Genomic DNA, 23376 nt, shown 5'->3' on the forward strand with positions numbered 1-23376 from the left:
GAGCGATACATTTTGTAATATATCTACTCCTTAGAGAGTAAATAAAATCTGATAAATAAGTAATTACATGTGGTAACTGAATAAAAGATAATTGCGCCTTGAATTATTAAACCCCTAACACATTAATATACAGCAATTCAATATTAATTTTGTAGGTCATCTTCCCTGCATTCTGACACAAATGTTCTGAATTTACTGCAACTCTGTTAGAACCACTCTGAGATCCGTATCTTGGGAAGACTGGTTTCTAATAACAAATATAAAGCTTCAGCTTAGGAATCAGAATCTTAATCTGAATCTTGGGCATTTCTTGGGCAATCTTGGGCATCAGAATGGAGCCCCATATAATGGTTTGAATGGGAAGAAAAATTGGTTACTTGACCTAAACTAAAAGGATTAGCTTGCTAAATAGAAAGCTAGTAATAAAATGCATAATAGGACAAAACCAATTCTTCCTCCTATTACAACCAGTCAGTTGGATATGAAAAAAGTTGCTACCCAGCAAGTCTATGGCGCTCCTCTTAATTTTGACATTCAGTTGCAAATTCACCGAGTGAAGACCCGTATGAAAGACATGTTACACTGTAGTGTCTTAATTTCACTTTCTCACCTGCGATTTTCTTGAGCGCTCTTTGTGTAATAGCCGATAACACTGAGTGGCACAGTAGCTGTCCTATCTGTATGATGAAAAAAGGAAACTAATGTGCTGTCCACATAATGGTTTCCCACATAACAATATCGTATTTCTGTGCTGCATGACTTTGGGTTATGGCAGGATAATGCCAAAGCCAGTTGGAAAAACAGGGCTATTACCAGCTGACTCAGAAATGCTGGTCTTACCCAAACAAATACAAAAAAACCACTGGAATGGAATATATTCTTCAATTTATGTGATAAACGCTTTTGTGGTGCAAATTTGCAAGATAGTATTCTGAGTTGTCTGGACAAACATATTGCTAGAAGAATACACTGTTTAAATAAACTTCCTGCACGTTACTACCATTTTCCATTATTTGTGTTAAGTTCTAACAGAACGTCATGAAGAAAATTAACAGATGAGAAACCTATTTTGAGAGATGTAGAGAGAAAACTCTACATCTCTCTCATACCAAATACCAAACACCTAGTTCCAATAACTGACTTACTAGGCTATTTAATAATAGCTAGGAGAAAAGTGGAAAAGAACAATATTACAACTTGCCAATATTCCTAGGGTATGCAACACGATGATGTGTCACACTGCAGCATACAGAAACATATATCCTCTTACAAAAACCATACAGTTGACCATAACCATGGAAAATTTCATCAGATTAATCCTTTTTTCTTGGCCTCTGTGAAGCCAAAGGAATCCACATTATTTTTCAACCTCTGAGCAAGACGTCATCTCTCTTATTTCTGCCGTAGTTGTAGTACTACTGCTCATACTGACTCATAAGTCACCTGACAAAAAGCTCATAAAATACATCCAACTAGAGACAGAATTTGTCACAATAACAGGAACTATAAAACTGGAAACTGTTTTCACTTACAACTGAGCAGCTCAGAAAACTAAGACTGATGAAGGAATTACAATAAACCTAGAAAACCACAGAATTTTGTAATTGAAATCTGCTCATGAAATTGAAAAATATCAAATAATACTTCATCACTACAGGCCAAAAAGCAGAAATACTACCTTTCTTCAAGTTTCTTTATTTTCAGTGTGGAATAGGATTCAAATGTTCTTATCTAGAGATAGCAGCACTAGGTCCAAAATTCTTCACCAGTGGTTTACTGATATTTTTCCGTATTAATCAGCACCATTCACCTGCAACTGACTTTATCCGAAACTGCTGAACATTTATAATCCATCTGGATCCCTCAGAACTATCTCAGGGAGGATCCGATTCAGATTAAGTATGCTATACTGTACCGGAAACACTGTCCAGCGTTATTTTAAGAATTGGAAAAATCAAATTAATCTCAGAACATGTGGTTTACTCTTGTACTTTAAGTCATCCAACCACAGAACAAACGCAAGAGTGATGACACATATTAAAATATTTAAAATTACCACTTCTCGCTGTTCTTCTCTAGGAGCCAACAGAACTGATAACAATATACTTCCCAGATCATGGTCAGGGTAATGAGGATCCTTCAGACTCAGGGTAACATCTGTTTGCCTAGGAGCCAAAATATATGCATTTATTTTTGTTTCAGGCTCTCAGATACTGAAATTTCTGAATCATGAGAATTAAAAGCATCTGCATTTATATGAAATTACTTGAAAATGGTGTCACAAATTTACCCTATTTCTGCTTTTAAGTATTGCAGTCTAAACACTCATAAATAAATCCTAAATACTGTTACTCCTTGTTAAGTACTTTTACGTACTGAAGTAATCAAATCTGAACTGTAGCATTAATGTATTAAAAAACAGAAAAAAGAAAGTTAAACAGTAGGTGTTAATGCTGTGAATGAAGATAATATAAAAACAAGATCAAAGCAGTTATAAAACTAACCTCTCCATAGACACTGTAAAAAATGTTGTGCATGATCAGTTAATATATTATTAATATTCATATTACAGTAATTCCATAAGTGTAAGTGTTTTTCCTCGGCTAGTTTTATGTGGTGTAGGTTTATATAATTATTTTCCAGCATAATGTTCTATTTAAAATTCCACAAACATGATATTAGCAGACAACCATAAAGAATGACTCTGTAGTCTTGTTTGTGCCATACCTGTTTAATTCCAATGAAGTGAGATCCAAAAATGCTGAACCAATAAAGTCATCTTGAAGTCCAAAGTCATAGTCAAAGACCTAAGATGCACAGGAGATAAATGCATTTTTCAGTATCGGAAATCTTTTTTTTTATATATTTTCTTGCTTTATGAATGGTTCTGGAAACTCCTTTTCCAGAGTTAAGCCACATGTTTCTCACATGTCAAACCAGGACTACCAGAAAGTAACCTGCAATTTTCTGGCCACAAAATCAAGTTTGAAACTGCTTATGTAAAAGTCAGAACGCATCATGTACAGGCATGGGGGTATACTACTACTAGGCTGCATATGTGAACAACATCAACTTTATAAAAAGGAAGCATTTTTATAAGCATAGGCACTAAAAGAAGAAAGACCACAAGAATAACTAAAGTTAAGTAGAATCACTGATTTGCTATACATTAATTCATACCTTTATCAATTTTGCAAAGTACAGGCAGGAGGGTGGGATATGATTGTGAGAAGTGGGTTATTACAGCACTTTCATCAGTATTAGGAATGATAAAATTGTAGGTTTTGAAGGTTGTGTAAGTTTCTAGGGTTTAGAAATACTATAATCTGAGAAGAAAACTTAATGGATATGTGTAAGGAAATAGTGACATTTATTCCTCTACTATGAAGACCCTGTCTGCTAACTTGATACCTGAAGAAAAAGCATCTGGACAAATTCACTGACATCGAGACAGGAATCTGTGGCCAGTACGTGGAGTAGCATCAATGATTTGAGATGGATTACACCTTCCCAAGTCAGAAGGAAAAATAACAAAGAAACTGGGGATGGCTTTTGGGGGAAATGAACAAAAAAGGTAGATGGCAACAAAGAAAAGTTGTGACACAAAATTACAAAAACAAAAATGGGAAAATGTCAATTATCAAAATCAAACTTTCTAGTTAAGTTGAATTTTCTTGGCAAACATTGTCAGGAGAATTTCTGAGGACCAGAATATACCTTCAGCTCTAAGTGAGAGTGAAACTTGTGAACAGCTAGTAATGAAAACATTTAACAGAGATGTGACAGGCCTAGGTTCAACGTCCTCAATTTTGACATAAATACTTCAACTATTGTATTACAGAAACTGTTCTCCAGGAGGCACTTAAAGCTGTTCATCTTCTAAAAATACTTTAATATGGACAGGGTTAAGACAATAGTAACAGAAATCCCATAGCCCGATGGCTACAGTATTGCTGCGGGACTCAAAGGATTGAATGCAAGTATTTGAGCATAACTGTCTCATATGCATTGATCTACCTTAGTTGGTACCTTCATATTGTCTCTTTCTAATATTGATTCTAGTGGGGAAAGAAAACAACTTATGAAATCTCAGCTCATGTTGCAAAATAAAATTGTTTTCTCCCCCTAAAATTATCAAGATGAAAAAGTCAAATAAATATTTTCAGCCTACTTACTGAGTGGTGCGGTTGACACACCTGAGGGACAGGATGCCATCCAGAAGGACCTGGACAAGCTGGAGAAGTGGGCCCATGTGAACCTCATGAGGCTCAACAGGGCCAAGTGCAAGGTCCTGCACCTGGGTCGGAGCAATCCCCAGTATCAATAAGGTTGGGGGATGAAGGGATGGAGAGCAGCCCTGCCGAGAAGGACTTGGGGGTCCTGGTGGATGAAAAGCTGGACATGACCCAGCAATGTGCGCTCACAGCCCAGAAGGCCAACCGTATCCTGGGCTGCATCCAAAGCAGCGTGGCCAGCAGGTCGAGGGAGGGCATTCTGCCCCTCTGCTCCACTCTGGTGAGACCCCCCCCTGCAGTTCTGTGTCCAGATCTGGGGTCCTCAGCACAGGAAGGACATGGACCTGTTGGAGCGGGTCCAGAGGAGGCCACGAAAATGATCAGAGGGCTGGAACACCTCTGCTGTGAGGACAGGCTGAGAGAGTTGGGGTTGTTCAGCCTGGAGAGGAGAATGCTCTGGAGAGACCTTATAGCAGCCTTCCAGTACTTAAAGGGGGCTATAAGAAAGATGGGGACAGAGTTTTTAGCAGGGCCTGTAGCAACAGGACAAAGGGTAATGGTTTTAAACTGAAAGAGGGGAGATTCAGACTAGATATAAAGAAGAAACTGTTTGTGCTGAGGGTGGTGAAACACTGGCCCAGGTTGCCCAGAGAGGTGGTGGATGCCCCATCCCTGGACACATTCAAGGCCAGGTTGGACGGGGCTCTGAGCAACCTGCTCTAGTGAAAGATGTCCCCGCTCATTGCAGGGGGGCTGGACTACGTGACCTTTAAAGGTCCCTTCCAACCCAAACTATTCTATGATTCTATGATACTACTATTAAATCATGTCTTAGGATATGTGAACAAGCTGTAAAAACTGAAGTATTTCACACAGTGTGTTAGGAGTACAAACATGGATAGACATTATACCACTTGACACACTCTTCCTAGGGAAAAAAAAAAATACGCAGACCTATTCCCTTGTGTTCCTACTGCAGGGTTGATATTTGGCATAAATAAATCAAAACAGGTAGTTATGTTGTAAGTGTCCTTCTTTGAATCTGCTTCTCTCTTTCACAGTGCTGGGCATGTGTTCATTCCTTATGAGACACTAAGCTTAATAAGGGGAGGAAAATGCCAATTGAGAATTATAATTAACTTTACACTTTTCTAATAATGATGTACTTTATCTGAGCAGAATACATGAAACTTAGTACAGGTCGATACGCAAAGGCTGTTTAAGTGGCATTCATGTACTAAAAAAATCTACAATTCCATATTTCAGTTAAAATTTTTGTCATGTATTTGAGATTAAAACTGATACTGATCTGAAGCATTATATCATTTCAGACCAATTAAAAGGATTACTTAGGTAAAACTTAAGTTTCGAATCTTTCTCAAAGTATTTTTGACCTATGTGTGTTCTAATTAGAACCCTAAGGGTACCTTTTTTCCAATAACATTTTTAGAACTTAATTTTTATCTACTTTGTTTTACACAGTTAAGGATCACTTTTGGATATAGATCACCATAAACTACTGGGGCCAGAAAAGCACCTTTCCCTTCTGTGCCTATAAAACAATGATCACAGCTTTTCTAGTTTCCATTCCAACATGGGTAGCTAAGAAGTACTAGTGGCACTGCTGCTAATTACTCTGGGCATTGATGGCCTCTCTTTGATTTAAACTCAAGCTATCTGTTATTTTGGAGTAAGTGATCCCTCTATTATGACAAAATCATCCTCACCCGTGATATACTACGTGGAGTTACAATGTAAAAAAAAAAAAAAAAAAGAGCATAAAGCGTTACAAAACATATAAGGAAACTCTCTGTGTTCAGGCACAAATAGGAAAAAAACAAAACCTAGGAGAACTGGGCACACATCTTGATAAATTCTCAAATTAACCTCAGCAAAGAATTGCTTTTAATGGCATAGATTATGCTTCACATCAGAATTATGCAATGATATTTCCATAAATAAAAGGGATGCCAGCATCATGAAACACAGTTTACTTTCTCTGTCCTTCTCCTAAGATCACACTAAAGAAGTATAAAACAATTATGGCCTGAAATAAATAAAAATGCCTGTAATTACCTTTTTTTTTTGAAATTTTGACATCATCATTATACAGATGTAATTTAAATAATTTTCACCTCTAAATAGTCTTTAGTAATGCACTATTGAACAATAATTTTTTCAGCATACAAAAAATAGAAAATATAAATTCTTTCAATAACTATTCTGTTGTAATTTGACAGATATAAGTAAGATAGTGTCTCACCTTTATATACAACGGTTCTCTTGGGTTATCTATAAGAATGCAAGCTTTTTCTTCCCACACAGGATTGAGGTTCTTGTGTATTGTTTTACTTCTAAATACTTCTTTTCCTCCAAGTTTGAACTTGACGTACGGATCACTGGTTCCTGTTAAAGACACATATATACTGTTAATTATGTCCTTCTAATACATTAACAGAATGGAGACTAAATTACCTTAAACAGAACAAAATGTAATTTCTACTGATAGTCAAATTAAAAACAGGAGCTGAGGAAAGGATTTTTTATTATCACAATTTATTATTTTCTGCAGTGTCATTACTCAGGTAATTCACTGTGTTAACATCAAACAGGTGCATGCATCACCTTCTGTTGTTTTCAATCCATACTCAAAGTCATACATGAAATACTGGCTATTGCAGTGTAGTTTTCAGTTAAGAATTATGTCCTTATTAGGACTGGGATTTTATCTTAACGCAATCACAAAAATTAGATTATAAAGTTAAAATTATTTCTGTAATATATTAATCTAATTATCTTATGCCTTTGAAAAGGCACAGGATCCATTGACACCACTAGTGTAACTCTTCATTGACTTTATTGTGTCCAGGCTTCCCTCTTGCACGAAGACACACTTCCTACAACACTCACGATGAGCAAATCAACTCTCAAGTCAGTCCACAAAGTTCACATGCTTCCTGCAGCAGTCACCAACCTGCAGGAGAGCACAAGTCTAAGCCCCCTGATACAACTAAATAACAATTAACTATGACCAGAAAGACAACCCTGAAGGGAATTGAAAGAGAAATGTTAAGCATGGAATGAACGGAGAATGGATGGAACGTGGGTGTGGAAGTATCAGAAGGAACAACCGGTGGAAGGAGGACTCTTGGGGTGGCACGTGGTGGGGGCACAGAGATTAGCAGCCATCCAGGAGCACATCTGTGTCCTCTTCTCAAGACACCCATGCACGGGGACAAAGGACAGCAAGCAAAAACCTGATGGTGCAGACAGAGGCATGACAAGACTGAGAGATAAATCACTGCCAGCTACCAGAAGGTATAAAATGGCACATCCAAAACCAGCACAGATGTGATCATCCCACTAGCAGGAGCCCCAAAGACGTGAGGAGGACCTGTCGGCTGGTGTCCTTCCGCTCTCCACCATGCAAGACCCAGACGACAGATCCATGCTTGTGAATGTGAGCATGTGGGTGTGAAAGCAAATGACCAAAATCAGTTTTGCTTTAAAATAAAATCACGTTCCCCAGCCACAAGGTTTCACACTGTGATTTGCTACGTCGCCGTTACCACGCCACGGTGTTATTTCCCACAATCTGACCTCAACTGCCAGTGCATTGACTTGAGCTTGACCAAGCTGACTTGGTCTCCTGGGAAGGAGAGGGACAGAAGTGGTCAAATGCCTCTTCCACTTGTGTCCAGCAGTCTCACCAGGGAGACCACAGGCTGAGCAGCAGGGAGACCAGAGGCTGACCAGAGGCTGCCCCTTGACGAATGTTGAAGCCGGAGCGAGCCGTCGCTGCTGCTGGAAGGAGCAACTGCAGTGCTTGTTGCTGCCCGCTCCCCTGCACCTGCACCAACATTTCAGGAATGAGCCAGCAAACGGATTTGGGAACTGGTCCAGCTGAGAAAGGCAATCATTTTGCAGCTGATGAACGCTGGGGCACAGCTACAAGACACTGAAGTTGTGTCGGCAACAGTGGTGGACTGCCTCCGTGGTGGACTAAAGAAAGACTACTGATCTTTTCCTGCATATTTTGATTACAAAAAATACTGTTAAGTCTTTAAACAAAAGAAAAAAGCTGGATAGAAACTTCAAACTAATACCTTCCCTAAAATGCCAGTTGGTAAGACTTCATTGTTATGTAAGTGAAATTCATTTTAATTAAATATATTGGACGGGATTCATATTTCTATTTCTCTCTCAGCTATTTCTGAGTCTTAATAATATTTGAGTCTAATTGATCCAAAACTATCTTAAAATAAACAATAATTCTAGCACGAATAATAATTGCATCTTTGTGAGCAACAGCAAAATTATAAGACAGACTTTTTTGTCACTTTTAACACTTTTCACGAGACTGGCATATTCTAGAGGTTTGTGTTTACATCCATTGGGAAATGCAGTCATTAGCTTTTGTTAAAATTGCAACATGCTTTTCTAAATATAAAGGCTGGTATGACCAGAACCCTTTGCACTATTTCCTGCAGCCACAAGATGTCAGTACTCTTTACCTAAAAAACTATAAGGTGGAACAAAGAACTATAAGGTGGTTCAAAAAACTATAGCGGTGGAAAACTGTGATCTCACACGTCACAGGGTTACGGTCATTCCCTTCTGAAATTACTGGGGCAGAATTTCAGTGGTGTAAAAATATTTAGTCTAGCACAATTAACTTGTTCCTTCGTTATTCAAGTAGTGGTGATGCTTTTTAAGGCAAAGATCACACATTTGAATTAATTCTGTGAAATCTGAAGAATACTTTCAACAGGGACACCAACAAATCAGCAGCAGTAAACAAGCCGTAACTCCCCCACAAGCTGTAATCCTCCCACTGATTTTCCTCACGGTTGCCGTGAAACACAGATAACTTTTATTGTGCAGGCTTCACAAATCTCAAAAACTCTTTTGAAATTTGAAATTGATGTAAAACACTGTTGTCACATATATACCCAATGAATAGTTTAGGATCCAGATGTAAAATAATTTCATATTAATTCATTTTTATGTGTAAATTTAGTAGAAGGGTGGGTCAAATGTTAGTTCTGCTTAAAATACACTGCAAAAACTCAGGGTTTGTATCTCTGTGCTATGAATGCTGAAAAGCACTAAGAAGCTTGCTTCGACACATCTCTACTTTAAAGCTGAGAACTCATTAGGTCCACTAAGTTAAAAGCTCCATGCCCTTCACCTTTTCCATCACTTGAAGAGAGACCACCAAATTTTTAAAAGTATATGTATGAAGAAAGACAAGATTAAAAAATTTAATCTAGTCAGCCATGCAATCACTCAGTAATACCTTCACCTAATGGGAGGGGAAAAGGAGGAGCAGAACAGAGACAAAAACTTGTTCCTCTCTCAGTTCTGCTGAACTGCACCAAGCTACCTCCAGCACTGCTCTCTGTCACAGTGTCCCAGTTTTAATATATAATAACAATAATTTTCACACTTATTATATAATTTTAGTATAGTAATTGTGCATTCATATCAATATGACGCTATTAATAACACATCAAGCATATGTTAATACATTATTTAAATATATTATGTAATAATATACGAATATGTAATTTTAATCAACATCAACTATTTAATTCACAGATTTTTTGCTCTTTTAAAGAGAAAAATAAATTCAGTTTACTTGGGATCTTATTGTTAATAGTGACTACAAGTTCATGACACAAAGCCAGAAAAAATCAAAGACCCCTCAGACTGACCCTGCAAGAACCTGATATCCGTCATGTATTCTTCTTGTTCAAGTCTCAGACTTTTCATCGGTTTCCTACTTACCAGACCATTCAATTGAACTGACTCACTATGGCCTAATTGCACAAACATTTGTCTTACCTATACCAGTTAAATCATCATCATGAGCCTTCACTCATGAGCTTAAAACCTTCTCTCAAAAAACCCCAAATTGTGAGACACTGCCCTTTTGCTGAAGCACCACCGTTGCCTGTGTAAAGGCAACAAGGACTCTTCGCACAGGGTGGCAGCCTCTCTTTTCCTAGGAAACATCGGCCTAACAGACACCTAAAGATGCTGCCAAAGTCCAGGAGAGGAACTATCCACCATCGCAGCCGCTGCTACCTGACCCTGTGAAGAAAGCACTCCTCCAGTCCTGCAGGTCCAACTCCAGCGCCAACACTTCCAGGCTTACACACCAGGGTCTAACACTTCCCTTTCTGTGCAGACACCTCCTAAAATGGATTTGGCTTTGCAAGTTTAGGCCACAGATTAGATGCCGTAAGCAGACATAAAGAAGATTAAAAAATATTTCACTGGAGAAATATTAAAAATGTTTGTTCAAAGGAGTGTTGAACTGCTTTTCGGAAGGAACCAGAGCAGTGTAATAGAGTGGAAATACAGCAAAAGCAAATTTGGCCAGAACAATAATCAAAGTTGTATTGGATATAAAGAACATGCCCTCTCAATGAACTGTATATGTTGGCTTAATTGGTTCCCAAGGCTTCATAACAGGCTTTTCAACATTATTAGGCCACTTGTTGAACAGACTTTTTTCCTTAATGAAATCCTATTTAATATAATGTGATAAACTGCTAACTGAACAAAATTCAACAGCAAACACAGAGGTGAATGTAACCATGAGATCAAGTAATAAGCTTGAGACTGCTCCCCTGTAACTGCTGCTAATGAGACAGAAAGGATGAGACAAAAGTCTCCGTATTCCTCTACAATATTTTTGCACTTGACACAGTGTGAACAAAGTCAACCTACCCGCATGTCTAAAAAACCCTTGGTTGAAGATCTATCTATATCATATGGTAGCCAGACACTGAAATCCTAAAGGCAAATTTTAAAATCTTACACTAAAAAGAGAGGATACAGGCTATGAAAAAAGCAATGTAATATAGATGAAGGATACTGAAAAACACCACTTTCACCTGTTGCTTCAGGTAGCGATATTTTTATATTTCATACAAGAAGAAGAAAGAAATTACATTTTAGAAAAATGGTGAGTTAGGCAAGTACATTTATTACACAAGCTAATTAACTGGTTTAATTAGAACTGTTTAACTACAGAATGATTAAATGCATTCATTTTTCCACCACTGCTATTCACTCACAGTTTAACTTTTGAAACAGAACAGAAAGCCATACGTAAGCTCATTCTGAAAAACAAGAGTGACTGTGCCATAAAAGGTTTTGCACAGTTCAGATGCTCATCACTGTGCAATTTAAATTCTAGTTTCAATTTTTAAAAAAAGTTAAAAAACTAACTTTCCCCTGGGGATCATCTGGTTTTCAGGCTGTTGAGAAAAATATTTCAGAAAGGAAAACAGAGCAAATCAGAGAAACTATCCTATTCTCCTCTCCCTATGGCTTTAGTTATAGGGAAAAAAGCAAACCAACCAATCCGTTAAGGTCTTCCGTGTAGGTAGTTACCACTGCTGCAAAGCAGACCACCTGCACACAAAATCTTTTCTTCTTTTACCTACAGAGGTAGTATGGCTAAGCAGTGATGCTACTAAGGTTGCAGCCCCATCCAGTTCCTAACATAAATCACGACTCTCGTTTGGATGCACCACACATACGCAATAAATAACACACTTAGACCAATTTCAGCCTAGCGGTTTGAAAAAATAGAACCTTCAAATACTATTAACTGGCAATCACAGTAATTAAATGGGATTTGCTGCTGTACAGGACATAGGAGGAATACTGCAGGAATAAGCACAGTGTAAAAAGCAGTAAATACCTAATAAATATGGGAGAACAGAATTTTTCATCACTGCAAGTAACTGGGCAATGTACACATTTCTGGAAGCAAAAATAAGGTAAAAGCATGTTCTTAATTCATTTACACTTAGAACTATAACTAAACATCTGTCACAGCTTTCTACTATTCCTCCATTGTACTTTCAATCTTGGAATTGCTTCATTTGATCTACAGTTATTTGAAAAGAAAGCAAACCACTAGAGATGCACAGAGATGTCCAATAATTTTGATGTCATAATTTCTGAGAAACTTAATTATTAATAGAAAAATTTGTTCTGGATTCCTTGCATGAAGAGCTCTTTCACTGACATCCATCTCTTTCCCCTTCTCTCTGACTCCATCCACACTCATTCCCCTCTTAATAAACTTTCTCAGTCTCCAGTTATTTTCTTCGTAACAACCAAGGTAGAAGAAAAAGTGGGAGGAGAGTTCTCAAGTATGTGTCAGCTGGGTATGTCAAGCAAAACACGTATCAGTTCATAGCATTTTACGTATTTTATATTTCCAAACTGCAATATGAAGCATTTCATGAAAAGAAACATAGAAGAGTATGTCTGCTCTGTCCAATCTTTTATTCTGAAACATAGGGAAACTACTTACCACAAATTATTTTATATTAATTTAACAAATAGAAATTGTTATTATTTGTCTTGTACAAGACCTGCCAATCCTATCTTCTCGTTGGTCGTCGCAACCCCCTAAACACCACAATGGTATTACTACAATACTAACACCCACAGCTTTTCCATAAATAATCCTACTTTCTGTCCCTCTATCCACCTAGCAAAGAATTATCCACCCAGTTTGCCTGAAAAGGACACTAATTAGTTTAAATGATATAAAGCACTTCTGGAAAATTAATATCCAAGAATGAAGATGCCCATTACAAATTCACAGTGAGCACAGAGATGTTACAGGATGCAGAGTTCTTCTACTCAAAAGTCAACAGGGAATACAGGATTTTAATTATTCAGTGCCCATTAAAAAAATATTGGTTATAACAATCACAGCTTTTTCTCTTTCTTTTGAAGACTCATTCCTGCTACAAAAAAGGCAGCTTTAATACTATATTTCAATGTAGCCCATGACAAGTATCTTTACTTAGTTTAGTAAATACTCATTTAAGCCAATACTAATTATGCTTGTGAATTAGAAAGAATGAAAAAAACATATTGGCACAGGACAGAATAGACAAAAAGCAAATGTGCAATGCTCAGCCTAATTTCAAGAAAACATTCACATTTCATTTTAAGCATGGTTGAAGTCAGATTCATTTAAACAGGATTTAAGCATGCTACAGAAATGTTTTCCTTGCAGTTCAAATTATTATTCTAGTTAATATACTTTAATATAAATAGAATTACATCCCTTAATCAAAGGAAACATTGTTTGTTCTGCCCCTAAAACCTCAGGACTGAAATTATAATCTTCCTGAAATGGTTTAAATCTGCCTGAAACTGTTTAAAGCATGAGCATTTGTTTTTCCAAGACAGCCAGCTTTTGCAAAATCGATCAGAGGTTTCACCTCTTCTGGCACAAAGATAGAGGGCTCTGATTTGCTTTGTCTAAAAAGCAGAGGTCACTGTTGGTCTTATACATTATACCTTCCAGTTTTACAGAAATACTCTTTTTGACATATACTTGCAATTGACAAACATGTGAGTTGCCCTTGTCAATGTAACAATGCAGTCAATGATTCTCCTCTCCAGTAAAATGTGCAAGTTTTTCCCCATTCCCCAGGGATAATGATTTACTACACCTTAAATGAAAACTGAAATAAAAGCTGAATCTTAAAATGTAAAAAAAAAAAGCTAGGTAAAGCAAACATAAAAGCAGCCCGCAGCCTGCATATGTTTGGCACAACAAAAAAAGGTACAATGTATATTTAATACCTTGGTTGAAACTGATACTCATTGCATATGCAGTCCCAGTTAAAGTCAAATGAAGGAAAACATATGAAGAAACATTCACAGAAACATACTATGTGAATCCTGCATTAAACTAATATTTTAATCTACTAGCTAGAAAACCTTAATGATGGCATTTCCTTATTCACATATAGTCATCCGAAAAAAAAGACATAGAATTATGCTAACAAAGCAGGACTTCTATTCTCTTTTAATGATCAGACACAGAGGTGTTTGATGCCTTCTAATGACTTTGAATTAACAGACCAGATTCCTCCATCTGAATCATCAGAGGACGATGGTCTGGAAGTCCCAAGCCAAGCTGCTGCTACCAATGCTCTGTCAATTTACCTTCATTACCAACAAAAAGCTTCACAGGGATTTGGGCTACCGGAGTAGTGGAGACCTACGTCGTCTTCCCTGGCCAACAGGCCACCTGACAGGAGGAATGTCTCTTTTTAGTCTTGGCATAAATTCCCACTGCAATAGTCTACTCAGGAACATCACGCAACTTTTGACACAGGTATCTGCATTTGCCATAGCACTGCAGGGGCACTACTGGTGACTTGACAGCCCACTGAACTTTCTTTTTCTGCCTTATTTTAGCACTGTCAAAGTCCTCTTGCTTTATCTCCATTACTTCATAGCTAGAGGAATAAGACAATTCAAAGCTTCAGTGAGATGTTTACAACTTGGGAAGACTTACTTAGTGATCACCTACATTCATACAATGATCCAGAGACATATCCAGGAATATATGTGCTTTTTCCCCTCTTATGAATATTCATATCTTCTTTGAGAACAAAAGCTATTAAAAAGCTTAGCCTCTACAAATACCAGCAGTAAACAAGCACATTTTGTAATCTGCAATGTTAGCTCCACATGTCTAGCAAAGGAAAAATACATTTAACTACACAATACATTGTCATGTGAAATTAAAGTGAATGGTAAACACGTTCCTACAACACTTACAGAATATGAATCATGGCAATAAACTAAAAGAAAGGGAAATAATTTGAGATTTGTTATAAAATAAATGCATTTGCTGAATAAGCAATTCCCTGGTGCATTTTTCATGGAAGAGAAAAAGAAGAAACATGCTTTATTCTCAGTACTGATCTTAAACCAGAAATAGCCATTTCTAAGTGATGGTAAAAAACCCCAAAGACTGAAAAGCTATAGCCAAAAAAACCTGATCCCTGGTGTTATTACAAGAATCTGCAAACAAATTTTGATTATTTTTATCCTTTTTGGCACTAATGAAAATGGAATCACAACTACAGTTTTATAGTTTGGGAGAAAAAAGTTCCAAATGATGCCTCTAGACTATGACAATTTACAAGGAAGAACCGGAACAAGTACAAAGCCATGTCATGCGTGCTTTGGGCGAAGTGTATCGGTCAATCAGCAGGCAATTAGTGTGACTCCCACTTTGATAAGCCCAAAGGGACTGTAATAATGGTAACACAATAGGAAACCCCACCTTGCATCTGTAAGTATCTCCTGCTGCTCCTACTGAACTAGTAGGAAACGTTTTGGCCTCCAACAGGAATTTGTCCTCGTCTGTAATAGATTGCCCTCACTAAAGCCCAGCTCTTCCTTCCTTCTCAATCTCATGCCACGTAGGTCACACCAAAGCCTCCACATTGTGCTACTACTACGAAAAGCGGGGCTCTTCTGTGGATGAAATGAAGTTCCTTATGCTTCCTCGGCCGTCTACATCTGTCTTTTGTGCACATCTACATGTTTAGATCAAGACCACTCGGGGATGGATTGTGCCCATGATTTACTTTCTGGTTTGGGACACAGCAACAAATAAGTAAAAATATAAGCCTTCCAGGAGCTTTATATCATTTCAGAAAAAAATACAGCAAATCCTTTTCATAAATCTGAGCTTCTGTGCAGTCCAGTTAGGGTTGTATTACAGAGAAACATAGCGGTTTGGTTTTCCTGGGTTGAAGTCAAATTCTGAGCACAGTCAACGCTGAAATCATTTTTAGACAGAGAAGAACCAGCTCTGAATTTTTACAGTCACAAGACCTCACAGAAGACGACACAGCAGAGATAGAAACAGTCTCAGGAATGCAAGGTTTCCACTCATCTCGTTTTTCTGCCAGGTCTTAAAGATGGATTTTTACTGCTCTTAGCCAGGAGGTTAACTTCCTATGATTGCCATCTTTTGCATTATAGCTTAACTTACATGGCAACATTTGTTCACCAAACTCTGTATGATAAGAAAATAACAGTATCAATGACAGACAGCAATCAGAAAATGAATATTTGCAGTAGAACCATTAACCTCTCCTATTGGCAAAACTCTCATTTCTTATACTGAGAGCTACTAAGAACATGACTGTAGCAAGTCAGCTAGAAATCAATGCAGAAGGCAAACATCATCTGAAGTCAAGATACAGGATTCTGATTGAAAATCAGCTAATTTCTTATTCCTGATATGAAGATGAGTTAATACTCCCAGTCAAACTGATTTTCATAATGATGAAAAATAGCTGCCCTGCTTATCATTTTGCCTTCTTTTATTTCCCAAACATTTTGCAAGGATATCCACGGAGAAATCAGTCCAAAAAGACTGCAGAAGTTGGGATTAATGGACCGCATTCTTTTATTTTAAAAATGTCTTCTTAAACATAAGGAAAAGAGAAGGAACATTTTGCAATTAGAAATGCTATTCATAAAAGTGTAAGTAATAAAAAGTGTAACTAGGTGACAGACTGAGAAAATACAAATCTTTACTTCGTATAGCTCACTGGATCTCCAGTGGAATTACACATACTATAGCTCAAAATACTGCTTTAGATAGTGTTAAAGCCTTAAAACAGGAACATAGGTAGGAAAATGTACAGAAGGAAAATAGGGTTAGGTTACAGGAGAGGATTTTTGTCTCATTCACCTTTCTGCAATACATAATTCTGAAAATTCCCATTTTTGCCTTTAATTACAACAGTATTTGCTAAGTAATCAGCTAAGACCAGAATGACTCTGTTCTAAGAACTGCTCATAATAATTTCTCTGTATTGATGTGCTAATCCAAAAGCATTCTCTACCTGTGGAGAGAGTGCCAACAGTGTGATCGCAGCAGTGTCATCTAATGGTATACTGTCAGAAAAGTTTTACAAACAAATTTGAACATCAATTTTCCTCTTTCTCATACTCCATCATGAGATCAGCTGAATGGGCACACAAGACCAATGATGCCTCAAAACAGGGGGAAAAAAACCCTGACTTCATACCCTGGAGAAAACATTTTCAGAGAACTGGACTCCTCTAAATTTCAAGTTATACTATACTTGAAGTTATATCCTCCTTAAAAGCTTAGGAAAGGGCATTTAGCCACCCTCTTAGAAGGCTGCCATGCAGTTTTCTCAGGTGTTTCCTTCCTCTTGGGATGGAGAAATGAGGAGAAAAACCGAGGGCTACAGTGTGTTAAGAGGAACATGACAGGTCAGACGCTTACCAAAATGCAAGGGAGACCAAGAGATCAGTCGGGTGCAAGTGATGGACTGACTTTTTTTCAGCTTCCCACACAAAGGGAGAAGCTGTTCCCTCTCAGGTTTTCAAGGGGACCGTAGGGTACCACCAACAGGTGAAGAATTCCCAGAGTGCATAAGAATTCCTGGCTGTGATAGAAACAGAAAGCCACGTTAGAAGAAAAATGCTGCATGTAGACCTACTGTAAGCTGTTTGCTGGATGGAGAGGTGCAGGCGCAGTGAGGGGCCTGGCAGTGAGAGCAGGCACTCAAGCTGAGAGCAGAAGGAACCAAAGCAACCGATTGACCCCGTCCTCCAGTGGACTTTGGCACCTTCTGCAAAGGGACTTGCTCAGACGGACAAAGCTGCTTGTAGCACATCAGTAGAGTGCGCAACCCTGTTTCTCACTATTCTTCTCTGCTCTTTCCTCCTTCCTTTCCCGCATTGCAAAAGGACACTACTCCCCATCACCACCAAGCATGAGTCACTGCTGGCAGGACCCTGCATGAGATCTGGCTACCTTTCGGTGAGGAGAAAATATCACCACTGGCCTCCAGAGCTGCCAAGTGGCAGGAGACCAGGCTGCAAGGGGAAGAGAAACAACTGCACTGCCGCAGAGAGCAAAACAGTGGCAGCAAGGCCAAGGCAGAGCAGAAAAGGACACTGAAAAGTACTTTCCCGGTCTACATTTTACATTGCAGAACACTGATCTGTACCTGTGGACAATTAAACTGAAATCTGGAGTGGCAATTCTCTTTAACCAAAGCTAACCTCTCTCTGCAGAAAAGAGACAAAAGTCCAGTAGCCTCCTCCCGAATCTTAGGCATCTTTACTCAAATACAGACAAAAAGCACTGCCTACCTAATGAGCATGTACCTTTAAATAAAACATCCTATAAATGTCTTTATGCACTATGAATGCTGACACACTTATCTACATACATTTACGTGTATCCCAGAGTAACATTTTGTGTTTCAGCATCTTATCCTCACTACCTCTGTAATAAGGAAACTGAGCATTTAAAAATTAGTTCTTCCAGACATTCACAACCCCAGGAGTTCTTAAAAATTATTAAGTGTATTTTTGACTCAGATAAAACTTTTGACTCAGATATAACTGTTCTGAAACACCTTCATATAAGCTAACATTCTTGCCCATTCTGATTCACTCTCTGATTTCCTTTGTATTAAAGAGCATTCAAATTCCATACCTAAGTAACACCTTAAAATAAAAATATGATTAAAGAGCTACTTGGATGAATGTCCACAATTAGTGGCATGAGAATACTCATCCAAAAGGCCTTTTAAAAATAATTTGGCATCTGGCTACCTGTTATAGCATGAACAGCATTTCTCTTTGGTTATTGCCTTGTGACTATTTGCCACATACAGAAGATGTGCGAGCACTACATTACTGATTTATGCCAGTAATCCTCTCAACTCACCTCTCCAGGAAACAGAACAGGAGCATGTTCCTACCATTCTCGACTGTGTGACAGACTTGGCAATATTTCACAATAAGCAAAACTTACTCCATAATCCTGGTCTACCTGAATCATAAGGATGAAGAGTTTCTCAGTCTCCAAAGCTACACTGTATTTTAATCAAGGTAAGGACTGAATTTCAGTATCCTACATCAGTGAAACCCACAGTTCAAGCATAAATAACGTGCTCTGTAGTTAGGCTTAAACGAAAAGTCTCTTCAATAATTTTAAATGCATTGCCTTATACACAGGTTTGCTTTCAACATTGTGTCGTTGCACAAAATTAGGAGTATCTTAAAGGGTTGCTTAATCATCTCACTTTACTTGTTATCCCATTGGTGCTTCCTTTTCTTCTAGATCCTGAAAATGTAGATGTATACAGTTATTCACCAGAAAAAATGTGGTCTATGTATATGTTCTTGCACTATTACGTTTCTTCAGGTTCTCCTGGTTTTGACAGTCATCTCTCCCAATTACTGTCAATTTAAGCAGCTAGTTTCTTACTGATATAAATATTTCATATCGGAAATGGTAAATTTATCAAATTGAAATGCAGTCTTTGCACTGCACGAGGGCACTAATTGCACACTATTTCTGGCTTACTTCTTGCCACCTTTGGGTGCAGGTTCCAGTACCAGAGTCACTTAAGGATCAACCCCTCAGCTGTTTCTACAATGACAGATTCTCTAGTCTTAGGAAGCATTACTGAACTGCCTCCTGCAGAGAAAGACACAGAGATCTGGCGGTATTATCCATTTAGAGGTCGAGGCCTTAGACGACGATAAACATCTGTTTTCAGGAACTCTTCCTGTAAGATTTCACACAGAAAATACACTACCGATCATCAAGAAAAAGCCAACGAACATTTCACTTACGCTCAAAAAAGTATTTTCCTTGTGCTATTGTGCAAGATTGCGTCAATCTTCATGCATTTTGTAAAAAACCAAAACAACACAAAACAAAAAAAACCCAAATTCTAAAGCCAGAAGGGATCAAATTCATCATGTATCTAGCCTGTTTTTTGACATGACACAAAGTCCTTGGGAATAACCCGTGCTACTTTTTTCCCAACTTTGTCTGAAGTGGAGCAGCAAACCAGCATTGTACATTTCTCAAGAAGCACGAAAGGGAGTGGATTCCAGGCTCCAGTGAAGTAAGAAAACACTGTGAGGAAAACATATTTAAAACACTTAAAAGAATATTTTGATACGTTTCTTTTGACTGAAGAGAATTGTAGAAAACCAATGACTAAGATGTAATTCCCCTTTTCACCAATTGTGCTGTAACATTTCAGTTTGCATCTCAAAATGAGTCTCTTTCAAAGCAAACATGGATCAACCACAAGGGTTTTCTATTTGTTTGTTTAAAACCAATATTTAAGATATTGCAAAACATCTATAAAGGCATGTTACCAATATGAAGTAGCCACATAAAGTCCACATGCGAGAAGTCAGAGACCAGCAACAAATCAAAGGGGACTTTTTAACCTAAAAATTTTAACTCCAGAAAAAACTCTTAAAAATATACATGATGTTACACAAACACTATATATGACAAAAAGCAAATGAGAAATCAAAACTGACAAGGACAACGCAAAGATGTAGGTAATAAGGTTAACTTCTTAATATTGCCAAATTACGAGGTCCAACATTACACACTTTTTCCCAATCTTATGGGAAAAAGTCTCAGAAAACAAATTTTAAAATCTAAGTAAGTATATGGTTTACTTTAGGATGGGCTTAAATAAAGCATATGTTATAAACCACATTTGTGGTCACTATAGGATTTTGCCAGAAGCAAAAATGTAAACTGTCTCATCACAGCTGAGATGAAGCTCCACAGTAGTTGGAAGAAAAGCTTTATCAGACTGAAGACAGGATTTCTTGTGAAGATGAGGAGTTAAAATTAATAGCTACATTTCCTTCTGTCATACTGCACGCACCAGAGCATAAATATTGCCTGTTATAAGGAAGGATTATTTTCAATCATTTGAGAAGACAACAGCAAGACATTGGTCCTTCCATGAAGAATGTTCTGTTCCCCTTTTGTTGTGACTATCAATGGTGCTATTTATCAACTAGCAGCTGTGATTAATGCTGGCATTGCTAGCCACATAAATATAGCTTCAGTCTTTTCCCTCTTTTTCTGAGAACGTTGTGGTGTCTCTTTTTATAAATTTGGGGAAGACAAACTGTGCAGAACATTCATGACATGAGAATTCAACTCTGAATTCCAAGACTGCAATATGTTCAGCAGCTGGTTTCTAAAAAGATATGTGAAACTTCAGTTCAAAAATTAAAGAACAAAAAGCTAAAAGTAAAATTATTTTTTTTTCTACCATGTAGTTCAAGTATTCTTTTAGAGTTAAATTCACAGTACTTGGAGAAAATTCAATTGTTAGGCTTTAAGCAGAGGATCTGGAAAAAGTTTTGGAGGAATAGGGTGTTATGTGCTGTTACAGATTCCTCGGAGACAGTCCTGGGATAAATCTTCCAAGGTCTGGTTTTAATATCTAACACATCTGTCTTAGTAGTTCCATTTGGCATTTGGATATATATTCTTAGACAGTGCCCGCCATGGACTGTCCTGTAATCACTTTCTGGCTCATAACCCCTGATACAAGCACTGCTGCAGCATGCAGGCAATGCGACAGAAACACTGGTACTGGCTCAGACCAAAGGTCCTTTGAGCTCACTGCTCTGTCTCCATCAGGGGCTGTAAGCAGATGCTAATAGAGAAACAAGAGGAGATTCATATATATTATTTCCTTTCAATGTCCTCCTAGGCATCAAGAATTTGGAGCAGAGACCTTCAGAGTTAGATGTGCTTTCTCTGCAGTTCAGTGCCCTTTGTGGACTTTTCTTCCATGAACTTGTTGAATCTCCTCTTGCACCCACATAAACGTCCAGTAAGAATTCAGTTTTATATGCCCAGTTTCTTAGTGAAACATCACTGGGACTACCACAGGGATACTTTAAACAATCAATAAAAAAGAGCAAGTATTACACTCAAGAGAGGATTTAGACAAAACTGACTTCCCAAATCAAGCCCCTTTCTGTGCACTTCCCATTCAGCAGCCATCTAAATCCACTAAGTGCCTGCCTAATGCCCCTCGATTCAAGTTCTGCAGGTGCTCCTAAAATCTCACTAAGTAGCTCCAAGAGAAAGGGGAAACAAGTAGAAACACAGTGGATGACAGCAGGACATTCAGTCATCAGACATTCAGGTCCTAGCTTGGGGTCCCATTACAAGGTACTGTTTCTGTATTTTCCCCTTAAGAAGCAAAGGCTCAGTCCTGGAAGCCTAAACGCAGTTCAGATCTTAAACTTGGTCAATGCGGGAGGGATCACATCTGTAGCTCCCCATCTGGCCTGAAGGATCTTCTTCACTTCACTAAGATGCAAGGCACATTCTTGTTCATGACAAGCTTGCAGTGGCTTGGGAAAACACTCCCTTGGTTGCTCTAGATGGGAGAGCTGAGCTTTTTCAGGGACAGGAAAAAAATCAGAAAGGTAGCAGAATGTAACCCAGGCATCTCACTTTTTTGGTAAGATTTCGAGCTAAGACGCTATGTGAAATCAGAGCCCAACAACTACCTTCTTCCCCAGTATCTTTTCAAAAGAAAAACCAGTACTTGCTCAGCCTTTTGAAAGGCAATAGGTGTATACCATCCAATGTGAATTATAGGCTCCAAAACAGGGTGGGCGATGACTGTGCATTGCAACCCTAGTGTCTGGGCTCTAGGACTAACAAATACTGAGGAAACACCACTCTTGTGTTGCCTCCCAGGTAGCTTGAGGAAGTTTCCTTGCTGCTGAAGTGGCAGCTTTCCCAACTGACCTTTTAAAGCACTTGACATTTTATACAGCACCTAGTATTCATTTCAGAACCTGGAATTCCATCTTAGGAGATGGATGTCCTGTCCTTTTTTTACTCTAGACCTAGACTCTTGTATTATGGGGAAAAAAAATTACAGATGTTTTCCTTGCATACAAACAACCACATTTACATTCACATTTTTGTTCATTTATAAATAATATGAATGATGGATATGACTGAATTACAACACTTATCATTCAAAAACTGGGCAAGTCTCTCCATCTCATGGAACAAAGTATCTATTTTTAATGAATGTCAGGCAAAGCTTGATAGAATATCAATATATCTAGAGGAAGAATATACATAAAAGTTTATTCTTGCAAGAGTGAGTATATTAAAATTTCAGTGTCTGTGACATAAGTATCAGTGGAGTAATTTCCTGTCAATGTAAACAGCCTTCTAGGTTTCTGCTACCATATTTGAGATCTGAAATCGGTCAAGTAACTTCATCAGGTAAGCATGGAAAGCTCCTGTGCAATACTATTTTTGCAGTTCAATTTGTACTCTCACAAGGTATTTATTATGACGAATCCAAAATAGGCTGTTAGTCAGATTTATCATGCTCACATTGCTGTTCAGGAAGTGGATTACTGACTTATCTAATTTTAAATATCAGCTGCAGTTGCATGTACAGAGTCACTGAGT

At 38.0% G+C, this 23376-nt stretch overlaps 1 protein-coding gene across 3 annotated transcripts in view; it reads right to left on the reverse strand.

The window, feature by feature from the left end:
* The window catches only part of MCTP1 (multiple C2 and transmembrane domain containing 1), a 290569-nt gene that overhangs the window by 151881 nt on the left and 115312 nt on the right, over positions 1 to 23376 (reverse strand). For all 3 annotated transcript variants that reach the window (XM_075526465.1, XM_075526464.1, XM_075526466.1), the window contains exons 3-5: positions 6499 to 6641; positions 2728 to 2807; positions 2057 to 2165 (exon numbers count right to left, since the gene is read on the reverse strand). In XM_075526465.1, the coding sequence (XP_075382580.1) occupies positions 2057 to 2165; positions 2728 to 2807; positions 6499 to 6641 (332 nt within the window). The remainder of the gene's footprint in view (positions 1 to 2056; positions 2166 to 2727; positions 2808 to 6498; positions 6642 to 23376) is intronic.

The sequence above is a fragment of the Mycteria americana genome, chromosome Z (assembly GCF_035582795.1).
Source record: "Mycteria americana isolate JAX WOST 10 ecotype Jacksonville Zoo and Gardens chromosome Z, USCA_MyAme_1.0, whole genome shotgun sequence".
NCBI classification, from domain to species: Eukaryota; Metazoa; Chordata; class Aves; order Ciconiiformes; family Ciconiidae; genus Mycteria; species Mycteria americana.